This window comes from Cucumis melo, chromosome 8, assembly GCF_025177605.1.
Source record: "Cucumis melo cultivar AY chromosome 8, USDA_Cmelo_AY_1.0, whole genome shotgun sequence".
Lineage (NCBI taxonomy): Eukaryota > Viridiplantae > Streptophyta > Magnoliopsida > Cucurbitales > Cucurbitaceae > Cucumis > Cucumis melo.
In genome coordinates, this window is record NC_066864.1 from 33,496,564 (window position 1) to 33,509,143 (window position 12,580).

Below are 12,580 nucleotides of genomic sequence, written 5' to 3' on the forward strand. Positions count from 1 at the left end.
CTTAAAAAAAAATTAGGTAAGCTAGGGATAAAAAAAAGAAGGAAAGAAAAAGAAGGGATTAACAAATAAATAAATAAATAAATAAGTCTTTCTTTTAGAAAAGGGTAAATATATATACATATATATATAGAAAACAAAGAAAAATTAAAGAAAAAAAAAAGAAAAGAAAAAGAATTATAAATAAATAAATAATAGACTAAAAAAATGGCGAACAAAGTGGAAAGTTAACAAAAAGGGAAGAAACTAATTTTAAAACAGTAATGATAATAATAGCAATAAACATTTATGAAAAAAAATAAAAAGTAAAAAAAATTTATAGAGATCATATATAAATAAAAAAAAAAGAGATTAAAAAAAGTTGGAAAAAAAAGAGAGAAAAATCTTTCTTTTAGAAATTATAAAAAAAAAAAGGAAAAAAATAATTATAAATAAATTAAAAAAAAAAAAAAAAAAAAAAAAAAAAAAAAAAAGACAAAAATCCTAGAGTCAGCCGCCGCCCCCGTTTCCCTCTCTTCTCTCTCTTTCTTTTCTCTCTTTCTGTTTTCTCTTCACCTCTCTTCTTCTTCCTTTTTCTTTTTTTTTTTCTTTCTTTCTCCTTTCCCCTTTTCTTTTTTTTTCTTCCTTCTCCTCTACATCTCTCTACACCTCTTCTTCTTCTTCGTTTTTCTCTCTTTTTTTTTTCTTCTTTCTTTCGTCGCGTACTAACAGAGGCGTGCGCCCAGCGGAATGAAAAAAAATCAGCAATAAAAAAAAAAAAAAAAACTTTTTTCTTCATCATCCCTCTTTGACAATAAATAATGTGAATGTTGTGCCTCTTTGCATATAGCCTCAAGTATTTATAGGGACTAAAAATAAATCATATCTAGGATTGTTGAGATTTAACATTTAAATCGTTGAGATTTAACATTTAAATCGTTAAGATATTCATCTAAAACATTTAAATTGTTGAGATCTTCATCTAAATCTTGAATAAGTTTTTCTTTAAATCTCGGAGAAGTTTGAGATTTTATTTATTTATTTATCTTTTTTCTTTTTTTTTTTTCTTCCGTTTTTTAAATATGTATCTATATATTATATATAAATAATAATAATTCAAAAGAGGAAGATATATATATATATATATTTAAAAAAAAAAACTTAAAAACGAATGATTGTCATTCATATACACATTTTTATCTTTCTTATTTTACCTTAAATGTTAAATTATGGCAGAATTCAATAAATAAGTACTAATTTTACCTTCTCCCATCTCTCTTTTACACTAGAAAAAAAAATAAAAAAATTAACATATAGAGTCAATAATAATAATAATAAACAACGGCTTACAATCATGAATTGGCAATATTCCAATTTCATTACTTTTAAGCTTCAATCTTCCAATAACTATTTAATAATAATAATAATAATAATGATAATAATGATAATAATAATAATAATAATAAATTAATTAATTAAATTTCACATAGTGTTTTAATCACTCATATCCAAATGCATAGTGATTAATTTGACATTTTTTATGGGAGCCAAAATCAAGAACAAATCGCTTGTATTTTTTATCTCAGATTATTGTTTTCGAAATTCATCCACTCATGCAGGTGTACGAATCTCGAAAAGGGGCATTTGTTGAGCAATAAATTTTGGCCAATTAAATTCCGCCACGTCATCACAATAAATATTGTGATAATCATAATTTGATTGGGTTTGGATAATTAAGTTTTCTTGTACCTGATCTAATTAAGCCCTAAATATAAATTAAGGCAAGAAATAATAGACCAAGCCCGTCAAACAATTGGGCCCGGACACGAACCCAACAAGAAAATGGGCTCAAGCCCAGAGTATCAGGTGGGCTCAAGCCCAAGCCCAATAAGCAAATGGGTCAAGCCTAAGTCCAATAGACAGATAGGCCCAAGCCCACTTAAAGCCCATAAAATCTCTCTATGAATAGAGACATCTATCATTCATTTGAGGGACCTTTGATTGATGAGAAGAATCGAAGCTCTGAAGAATTGAAGACAAAAACTTCTGAATACTCTCAAGACGTGCAAGTTATCATCAACCTCGAAATCATCATTCTGAAAGATCGAAGATTTGGAAGATCAAACTTTCCTTGAATTCCAGAAGATTGAAGCTCGAATTGACTTGTAGTTACAACTTCTTGAAGATCGAATACCACGAAGTTCTAAATTTTACTTTTTGTATCCGAGAGAAAGAATCAAAGGAGTAAATATTAGAGATTGTATCCACAATACATAAATCAATACAAAGTTGATTCCGCGAATTAAATTTCTCCCGAAATCTCGTGTGAACAGGATGTTAGTTTTTTTTTTTTTTTTTTTTTTTTTTTTTTTTTTTTTTGAGATTGAAGACATTTTTACAGCAGTATTTATTTTTATTACTTTTACTTTTTACGATTTAGCTGTTTTATCAAATAAATTAAATTTTATCATTATCCAAAGTAAAGTTCGATTTTGCTATTCTTCTGGGCCAATATTTGTTTAAATTTCAAGGCTTATGACCCACTAGGGGCCCATTGGACTTGTCGGTTTGAGTTTGAAAGCCCATAATTGGGGATTTTTTTTTCAAAGGTAAAAAATTCAATAGCATTAGATCAACTTAAAGTTCCTTCCTTGTCAAACCTCACAATTTGGGAGAGCCACTTGATTACAAGAACCAATAGAGATAACGTACTAGCCCAAATTACAAGTCACACTATTATACTTTCTAGAAACTTCTTAACAATTCCTAATTTAAAAAGGGTATCAAACCAACAGAGAAAAGCAAGTTCATTAGATGTGTCTTCTTACCAACTACCTCACCCTTGATTCATTCTACACAAAGATTTTCACTATTGTCAATACCGACTATGATCTAAAGATTGCAGCTAAAATAGGTTGAAAACAATAATAATGAAAAAGAAGAAGGGAGAGAATAGATCAAAAAGATTTTGCATGGAATACCCTTAAACAAGTTAGGGTAAAAACCATGGACAATAATAGAAAAATTCACTATTTAAAATAGAAGTTGCTCTCTTATAAGAAGAAACTATCTATTTTATACCTCACTCAACTTGTTGGAGAATTTGCGATGGTTTGGCAATCATGGGTCTTTACCAATTTATAGTTAAAAGAAACTTGGCCATCAAGCAAATTCAATGGCTCTAATTTGTCCTTGAGAGATGTGTATGATCCAATGACTCCAAATGTTCTAGAGAGATGTAAAAGATCCAATGATCATAAATTAATTTACGACAAAGTGTGAGATCTAATGGTCATATATTGATATTCAAAAAGCTTCTTGATAATTATTCAACGTTCACAACTTCTCTCGATGCCCAAAAACCACGACCATAAAATCACTGACATCCGTACTCAAATAGCTTGGAAGGAAAATAGTGTGTTGCCATAACCTCCCTACCATCGTTGGGAATAACAACACCCAAACCATAATTGAGGATTGTCGTTCTTTCTTTATTCAATTCTTTCAGACTTTGTGATGGTTTTATTTACTAAGATGGATAATGCAGAGTTATAAGAAAATCTTTTAGCGTTACCTAAAGTTTGACCCATAGGACATGTCCATCAATGTTTTATATAACCTTTGCACTTCTATGAACTATCTATTGGTACCCCATAAAGAAACTAATTTTCAACATCATGGCTTGAAGAAATCATACCATTTAAATCAAATATGGTTAAGAGACATACCCTTCCAAAATACTTTTTCTTTTTCTTTTCAAGTTCGAGACGAGAGAATATAAATATCTTTTCTTTAAACCAATTAAGAGTATACATTTTAACAAGTTGCCTATATTCGAGAAGAGTTCAAATGTTGTTTTGTTGAGTCTAAGGCAATATAATTCTCATATTTTTAAATTCCTTTAATATAATAGGTAATGAAAATTATAGCTTCTAATGAATCACTATGCTTTTCATTCATGTTAACCATGCTATTTACCATTTGAGCAATACTCAACATGTTATCTAAACGTTAGGTTTGATTAAAATGATCAATGTATCTATATAGATGATAAGTTAAAACACATCCATATTCAACCTTGAAATTAAATTACAAATTCTCCACCTCTCATAACCTCATTTTTTTTTATTCAAAAAATCACTTATATTCATGGAGAGAAGAAGGAAAATATTCATATATTAATGAGAGTCAAACATAGACATAACACATTAACCTAATTTCTAACTGCACCTCAAAAGAAAAAAAAACAACACAACTTAGGAAATTAGAGATTAAAATGGACTACACTAAGAACTAATAGATAAAATTAAATGAAATAAACAAAAACCCAAAGACACACACATAAGAAAATTAAACCTTTTTTTTTCTTTCAAAAAACAAAAAAGAAAAAGAGGAAAATATTACTATTTCTCCTCCAACCAAACCATATTGACGTTTATGTTACAAAGTAGAAAGTGAGTGAGTTGGAAAGCGAGTGGACTCAGTGACGATGTGTCGGCGGAGGGGCAGGAGAGTGAGAAGGCTTGCATTGATAGCACTTGGCAAAAAGGCCGAAAGAGTCGATTTGTCGGACGAAATTGGTGATGCTAGCCCACCCCCCGAACCCGAACCCGACTACCAAGATCCACACCACTATAAAGCTGTTTAATACGTACATCCCCGTCCAGCTTGGAAGAAAGAATGGTGGCTTCTCCGCCGCATTCTGCCGGAGTTTAATCATTCCAAGTCAATTAATAATTCAACAAAGAAAAGAAAATGAACTGATGGGTTATTTCAAAATTTTAATGTTGATATAATCTCAACCTAGGTTAATTAATATTTTTACAATATTGTAAAAGAAAGTTTATGAAACGAGAGAATGAGCGACAAACTAAAAAGTTAGATTTAATTAGAAACAAAGAGAGAGAAAAGGGGTGATGAGTGGGGACCTGTCTAGCAGAAGCTTTTCTATAGGTAAGCATATGAGCGGCGGCGGGGATGATATAGACAGTAAAGCTAACCAAGAGAGCACCGACGGCGGAGTTGATTGGACCAAAGAAAGGGAAAATAATAGCCAAAAACCATATTGGTACAACCACTGGCAGTCTCACCAACGCCCTTAAACATAGGCTCTTTGTGTCGTGCATTCCTATTACTTTCTCCCACACGAAGTATAGCGGCGTACATGCAAACCCAAATGTTATGAACTGCAGACACCATTTTCAATATCACACCGATTTAACATTCCATTCTCAACACACCTTGCTATATATAATACATAAAAAAGAATTACAAGAGCAGAAAGAAAACAGACCTGGTGAATGAGCATTAAGATAACAGCGGCATCACGGAAGCGGTTCTTGGGAAGGAGCGAGAAGGCGTTGGAATGGTTGAGAAGCTCATCACCAAAGGCCCAATAAACGGCCGAAGCTGATGGCAGCGTTAAAGTGAAAACGTAGAGCGTAGCCATCAAATAAATATACTTAAATTTCTGGGGTTTCCACATCGCGTGCATTATTTCCCTGTCAATAATAATTTTTTAACATCATCCACCTTTCATATCTTTCCTTTTTCTTTTCTTAATTATTTCATAATAATGATTATACTAATTAATTCCCAATCATATAGCATCTTAAATAAAACTGCAAAAGTTGGCCAGTTTAGATTAATTAATTAATCAAAACATTTTAAATTTTTTTGTAAAATCTATGTTAGTAATTAGAGTAGAAAAGTCTACTGATGTGAACTTTAATTTATTTCTAGCAGTAGTGGGACTCATGCACTATACCAATTTTAAAATTGAATTATTAATTATTTTTTTTTTTTAAAAAAAAAGAAATTATTATTGAAATAATTTGGACCTCCTGAACATGTTTCATGTGAACACCCTTTTTGCCTTTTCTTCCCTAGAAAATCTCTTTCTTTATTTTATATGTATAAAAGTTTAAAATAAAAAAACATAGAAAAAAACACTTATAACACTCCTTTCATATTATTGACTCTACAATCAATAATTTGGTGCTTATCATTCCAATTTTGTAATACTTGATTTTAGGATGAGTTTTAAAATAGCCTAAATTATAATATACTTTTTACCTACCTCATTTGTTTCAAAAATTTGATGAATGTTATAATATTACTACTTTATACGTTTCGTAAATATTTTAAAACTATAATTGAAATATAAATGTAGAGCGATGATTTAAAAGGATTGATTTAATTTTTATCTAATTTTCTAACGAATGTATATTTTGATGTTTAGTAATATTACAAACTTTATAATGAATTATAGATATTTCTTAGACGGAAGAGAAAGGAAGTTTTTCTAATTTAGAAGCTAATTATAGTATATGATTGATGAAAAGCATTTAAAGAAAATATTTAAGCTAATTGCAGTGTTAGAGATTAAATAAAAGTAACATAAACCCACTAATTTACTATTTTACAAAAGTGAGTCATTTATGACACTACTCTCAAATTTGGTTCTTAAATAGATTACCTAAGATTGTACTACCTCTATACCTTGGTATCAACTCTAGGGCCTCACAATAAATAAATAAGCCTTTTTCTTTTTAATTATTAAATCATAGCTACCTACCTATTTAATATTGAAAATACTACTAGTTTAAGTTTCTTTTTCCTAAATAATAACGTGTGACCAATAAAATTCTATACACATTTTTTTTATTATTATTATTAGTGTTCCAACATGGACGTATCACGGGAGAAAACGACAGACAGTTTTATGGTAAAAGAAAAATAATTCAATTGACGCCATGTTTATATTATCAATCTCAAGGTTGAAGATTCAATTTACTTACCTCATGGTAAAAAGAAATTGACATTTATATTATACCGTAAAAAGCTAGATAAGCCAATAAAGAAAGGAAAGGGTACAAATATCAAAATTACGAGCAAGTCTATAACCCGACATGGAAACAAAACTAAGGCTAACAATTATAAGCCGAGTCATCAAATATATCAATAACCCTCTGTACAAATTGTAATGTTTATAAGGAAAAAAAATGTAAAAATTGATCTAAATATATATTTTTATTTTTTATAATTACTTTTGAAATATCTATCACTTTCATTAACATTTTCCCGGACATCTAATATTTTAAACCTTTTTCTAAGTTTTATAGTTGGAGAAGAAGAAGAATAAAAAAATAAATTCCAACCTTGAAAAATCATAAACAAAGACAAAATGTAAGCAAAGTCGTAACTCCTAAGATCTAAACAATTTAAAAAAAAAAAAAAAAAAAAAAAAAAAAGCAAAGAATATATAAATTTGAAAATTAAAATAAATATATAAGAAAGAGGGGGGACTTACACAGTGACAGCGTGGCCGCCGAAGGTGTAAAGAATATTGGTGGCGCCAGTGAAGTAGAGCACCAGTTTTGTCGGCCCCGAATGGGTAACGCCTTCGGTCTAAATTATGCACACACACACATATATATTAAAAAGAAAAAGAAGTTTAGAGAGGGAGAGAGGGCGGCGGAGAGAGAGAGAGAGAAACCTGGCCGTGAATAAGAGCGGCGGCAGCCAAGTACCAGGCGGTGTAAGTGGTCATACCAAGGCCGAGAAAGGACCAAATCCGGTAATTGTGAAAAGAAGGGATGAAGACAGTGGTGGCGCAACATGCTCCGAAAATGTATGTCCATGTTCTTTTGTCCAAGTGGTCATTAATGTAATAGATATTACTGTCCACATAATATCACAATTTTTAATATTTCTCATTTCATCACCACTATTTTTTTTCTTTTTTCTTTTTAATTATTGTTCAACTATTATTTTAATAATCTATCTATCTACTTCTAACAAATTCTAAATTTAATTACAACCTTATTTTATTATGCTGACATTTTCTCAATAATTTACTAGGTCACATTTCATATTCATCTACTTTTTCTTTTTTTGCAATTTATATTTTCTTTTGAAAATAAAAGTTTTAAAATCTACTTAATTCTGGTTTAATTTTTACAAACATAGATAAAAAGTAGATATCAAATCTAAAAATTTATAAATAGAATGAGTGTTCGTAAGGTTAATTTTTTTTTTTAAAAAAGAGAAAATAGCTAATAAATGGGGTCTTAGTTATCAAAATGTAACATAACAATATATTTAATAATGAAATAGGTATTTATAGGTTAATATTTCAAAAATAAAATTATTATCGTAAAGGATGTCTTAATCTGTAAGAACATCCCCTTTTTATAAATTCTGAAAATTTTATTTGCACAGTGTAATTTGATTTAACGAGACATTGTTGCTTTCTAATCAATTCTTAATTTTAAATAAAAATTAAATTTGAAAGAGAAAATTAGGGTTTATTTAATGTATAAAAAACAAAGGGAACCAAAAGGGGTATTTTAAGCAAAATATATAAAATAGATAAATAAATATCCACCTGATTTTGTCCTCAAATATCTTTACACTATTTAAGACTGTGTGTGCGTGACGGAAAAAGAAAAGCATCAAAAAGAGTGAGAAAAACACTTTTAAGTGATTCTTTTTTTTTTAGTTCTCTAATTTTGCCATTTAAAAAAAAAAAGAAAGAAAATTGAGTTACTTACTTGACTTATTATATATTGTACTTTATTTCCTATTAATGTAAAAGGGATTTTTTTAAAACAAAAATAATTAAAATAAAGCAACATAAAATTATAATTAAAAGTTTAAGGTTTTAAAAGAATGAAAACATAACAATAAAAGTGGAATACAACTTAGTATTATCTTTTCAAAATTTCAAAATTACTTTTTTTTTTTTTTTTTTTTTATGGACATGACTTAGAAGAATCTAAGATATACTTTAAAATAATGAAGGAAAAAAGAAAAGCAGTATAAATACACAGGATTATATCTTTTGAAAAATAAAAATAAAAAAGTACTTTTTCTTGGACTAAAAAGAGTGAAGTGGCATTTCTTGATTAAGAATAAAAATAAAGATTATAATAGGGGTTTATTAATTAATTTAATTAATATAATAGTGATTAGTTTTGATATGGTTACCTTGCGCATCCAATAAGCTGGATGACAGATCCGAAGAGAAGGAAAGTACAGTTGAAAGCGAGCCCCAAAGCCTTCCAGTGAGGTCCCAATAGTCCATCAAGTACTTCGAACCACTGCATACCAATAACCCTCTCTTTTATTATGTCTTATCAAATCTATATTCATTCTCTTTCACATTTATATTATTGAATAATTTGTTCTTTTGGAAGGATTTGGAGGGTGGAACCTGAATGACATGGTTTTTGAAGTTAACATTCTCCTTCTCCTTCCTGCTTCTGTATTCAATATACAGAACACTGATCAAATACGCCGTCCAACTTCCGATCAGCCCATAGAAAATCTGAAAGATAATTCCGGAGAGCATTCCGAGTTGTGAAAATGAGTAAGGCAGAGTCAAAAGCACCTGAGCCACCTGTAGAAATTTAGCATAAACGACACAGATATAAAGAGATTTCAGTGGGTTTCCGGGCGAAACACGGAGCAGTTTTCCAATGACTTTAATGAGAATTTTACTTGGTTTGAAGCACAACTAAACCAAGCATCCCAAGCAGAGCCGCCGTGCCAGAGGAGGTTTTTCATTTGAAAAACAGAGTTCTGCGGCTGTTCTCCGCCGTCAGCTTCTTCCCCTTCCTCCTTTCCGCCGCCGTGCTCCACCTCGTTCGCGGTGGTCGGCACAATCGCTTCCTCTGCTTGCTTCTGTCCCAACATTTTCCTTTTCCTCTTGAAATCAAAACGTCTAAATCTTCACAGATCTGTTTGAATCGAACACAAACAAGACAATAATATAAGACAAAACCCATCTCAAAAAATTAATTTATTTCAACAACAAGAATAATAATAACTGTTACACTAAACTCACACACAAAACCCCAAGAAAACGAAAGTTCCCAGATCCAAAACTCAAATTAATCAAAATCAAATCCCCAAAATTTAAAAAAGCAAAAAAAAAAAAAAAAAAACCAAATTGATCTTCAAACAAACAAACCTTACTCGAAACGTCACTTTCTTCAAGAACCCAAAAGAGGAAAAGAAAAAAACAGATCACCCCAGAAACAAAAAACAAATTGAAAAAAACGGAGCAATAAATCTCGAAACAGAGGAAAAGGTTGAGGGAATTTGATTTAACTTTTGTAGGGGTTCGAAACGCTTTAAATGAGCTGAAATCGAAAAGGGCTAGGCTCAGAAATTAATGCAAGGCCACCACTAGAGTGGTGCTCAACTCGAAGACGGCGGCCGACGACGGCGACGGCGAGTGGCAGAGAATCTAGAAAAAAAAAAAGAAAAAGAAAAGGCTGCAGAACAGAGTATAGAAGAGGCTTTTTCAGCACAGTATGTGGAAGGATGAGAATTATTTATACAAAAAACAAAAGTAAGAGAAGGTGTTTTGAGTTCTTGAATTTTTGGGGTTGTGGGATTCGATTCTTGTTAAGGCGTTTTTTGGAAACGAAATAGAACAAATTTTGTGATATTCTTTCGAATCAACCATTACCCATTGCCTCTATTTATAGCCACCTCATAAACTGTAAATTAATAGTAACTCCCTATGTTTGTTTTTCTTGCTTCAAAAATATTCGCAAAATTGCATTTTTGGACTCACTTTTCCATCTACTTTTCATTTTATGATACAATTTTTTTTTAAAAAAAACTTTATATTTTAATTTAATTTAATTTATTGATTTCAAGATGCTATAACTCTCTTCCTAACGTTTAAATTTTATTTATACGTTTGAATATTTATAGGGGAAGTTAATTGATCAATTTTTTTGGTTAGGAGGATCGCAATGAATAATAAAAGAAATGAAATTAATTATAAAATAAAATAAAATTTAAATTTTCAAATGAGCTATCAAGAGTTCATGAATTGTATCATATTTTTTAAATAGTTTTAATAGTTTGCTATTTTGAAAATGTCCTCTATTTTAATTTTTAAAAATTAGTAAAGAGATATTAATATTAAAGCATTCTTTCATGAAAATCTTAAAATTTAAAATTTAGATATCAAGTTAAAATAAAATTTGTAATTAACGAGGAAAATTGTAACATTTTAAAACTTAAGAACTTAGTTGAAATCAAACTCAAAAAATTAAGGATTAAAGATGGCAACAAAATAAAAACTAAATCCAAAACTTAGAGATTCAATTGATTATTTTAATGTATACGATTTGAACTTTAATATTGATAGAACAAGTTCATATCAGCTTAGTAGTACTCATATTGAGAGTTAAAATAAAATTTTGATCCCTGTATTTTAAATTCGATTCTATTATAATTTATGTTTTATCAATTATTTAATTTTCGTTTATATACTTTTAGTAAATCTTAAAATTGAATAAGTTCCAAAGTATAAGGTTCAAAATGTTAAATATTTAGATTATATACCTTCAATTTTGGAATGTATATGAATTTTTTTAACAATTAAGTGAATGTTTTGATTAACTTAGGAATAATTTGTGTTTTTTTTAAAAAATAAAAAACTTACTCTTTATTTAAAGTATTTTGAAAAAAAAAAAGGTTTAAAATACATTTCAAAAATTATTGTAGGTAGTTGTCAAACATTTTAATTTCTTAGATAAATATTCATTCTTTTAAATTAATCATTTAAAAATGTGTTCTAAACACACATATATAAAAAAAATAAATATGAAGGATGATTAAATTATTACAAATATTAAAATATAAAACTTAGGCACATTAAAATTTATGGACCAAATACATACTAAGTCAATTATACTTATATACTATATATTATATATAAAAGCTCATTTCTTTCTATTTTACCCTTCTCTGTAACTATTTATTATTAATTTGAAGGGTAATTTTGTCATTTTAAATCAAATAAATTTTTTAGCTTTTCTTTCTTTTACCATTAACTTTTTAATTGAATTCTATTAATGAAAATATAATTAAAATTTTAAGAAGGTAGAATTTGAAATGTCTTTTATATATTTATTTTTAAAAAGAAAACCACTCTAAAATTTATTACTTTAATTTATAATTACATTGGTTTTAAAATTTTTAAAATTTTAGTAGTTTTACAATGTCATTCTTGTTACTATAAAAAGAGTATTCTCTTGGTTTTTTTTTGCACACAACTCAATCTCTCTCAAAATTCATTTTTTAATTTAAAGAAGGATTGGTAGGGACATTTTTTTTGTTTCTTCATCTACACTTTTTTCTCTAGAAGATTTTTTTTTTTTTTTTTATGACTGACAGACGAGAACAAAAAATTATTAAGGATTTTCGTTGAACTTCAAGAGTTTTTAATAACTATGTATCTCTTCCATTCATGCTAGTGGAATGAATTTGCATGTTAGAAGATTATTCTTGTGTCTTTGTCAACCATCAATATGAATGTTTTATCTGTTATGATATTTTCATTATTGACTTGGTTCTTCCCTATTTTGAAGTTTATGCTTAATTTGTTTTCCTCTTTGTATTTTTTCTTCGATATTCAATGATATTAGAAAGAAATCCTTAATAATTAATCTATCATTCTTATATCTTTCTATTATTTTAGCAATTATTTTTGCATAAATTTTCAAAAAGAATCTAAAAGAAAAAAAAAACATAATTCAAAGATGATATGACAAATCATGTTATTAAAAAATATTTG

General features: G+C 28.7%; 1 protein-coding gene across 3 annotated transcripts; it reads right to left on the bottom strand.

The window, feature by feature from the left end:
• Positions 1 to 4,126: 4,126 nt before the first annotated feature.
• On the bottom strand, positions 4,127 to 10,449 carry LOC103503441 (auxin transporter-like protein 4). Of its 3 annotated transcripts, none has more exons than XM_017048010.2 (9): positions 10,094 to 10,449; positions 9,481 to 9,719; positions 9,194 to 9,379; positions 8,968 to 9,080; positions 7,475 to 7,658; positions 7,289 to 7,386; positions 5,270 to 5,477; positions 4,905 to 5,162; positions 4,127 to 4,678 (listed from the first exon to the last, which is right to left on the bottom strand). In XM_017048010.2, exons 2-9 carry the CDS (start codon positions 9,673 to 9,675, stop codon positions 4,457 to 4,459), a joined length of 1,464 nt encoding a protein of 487 aa, XP_016903499.1. In that variant the 5' UTR covers positions 9,676 to 9,719; positions 10,094 to 10,449; the 3' UTR covers positions 4,127 to 4,456. The 3 variants fall into 3 exon arrangements, with proteins under 3 accessions (XP_016903499.1, XP_050944276.1, XP_050944275.1); XM_051088319.1 differs by having other exon boundaries at positions 9,958 to 10,449; XM_051088318.1 differs by having other exon boundaries at positions 9,953 to 10,449.
• Between the last annotated feature and the right edge of the window lie 2,131 nt (positions 10,450 to 12,580).

Excerpts from the sequence above, each read along its gene's own strand:
- LOC103503441 (XM_017048010.2), bottom strand. The coding sequence starts at position 9,675 with ATGTTGGGACAGAAGCAAGCAGAGGAAGCGATTGTGCCGACCACCGCG. Across the intron at positions 5,478-7,288 it reads GGCGGCCACGCTGTCACTGT|GGAAATAATGCACGCGATGT; the intron begins GTAAGTCCCCCC and ends TATTATTGACAG. Across the intron at positions 5,163-5,269 it reads TCTTAATGCTCATTCACCAG|TTCATAACATTTGGGTTTGC; the intron begins GTCTGTTTTCTT and ends TGGTGTCTGCAG.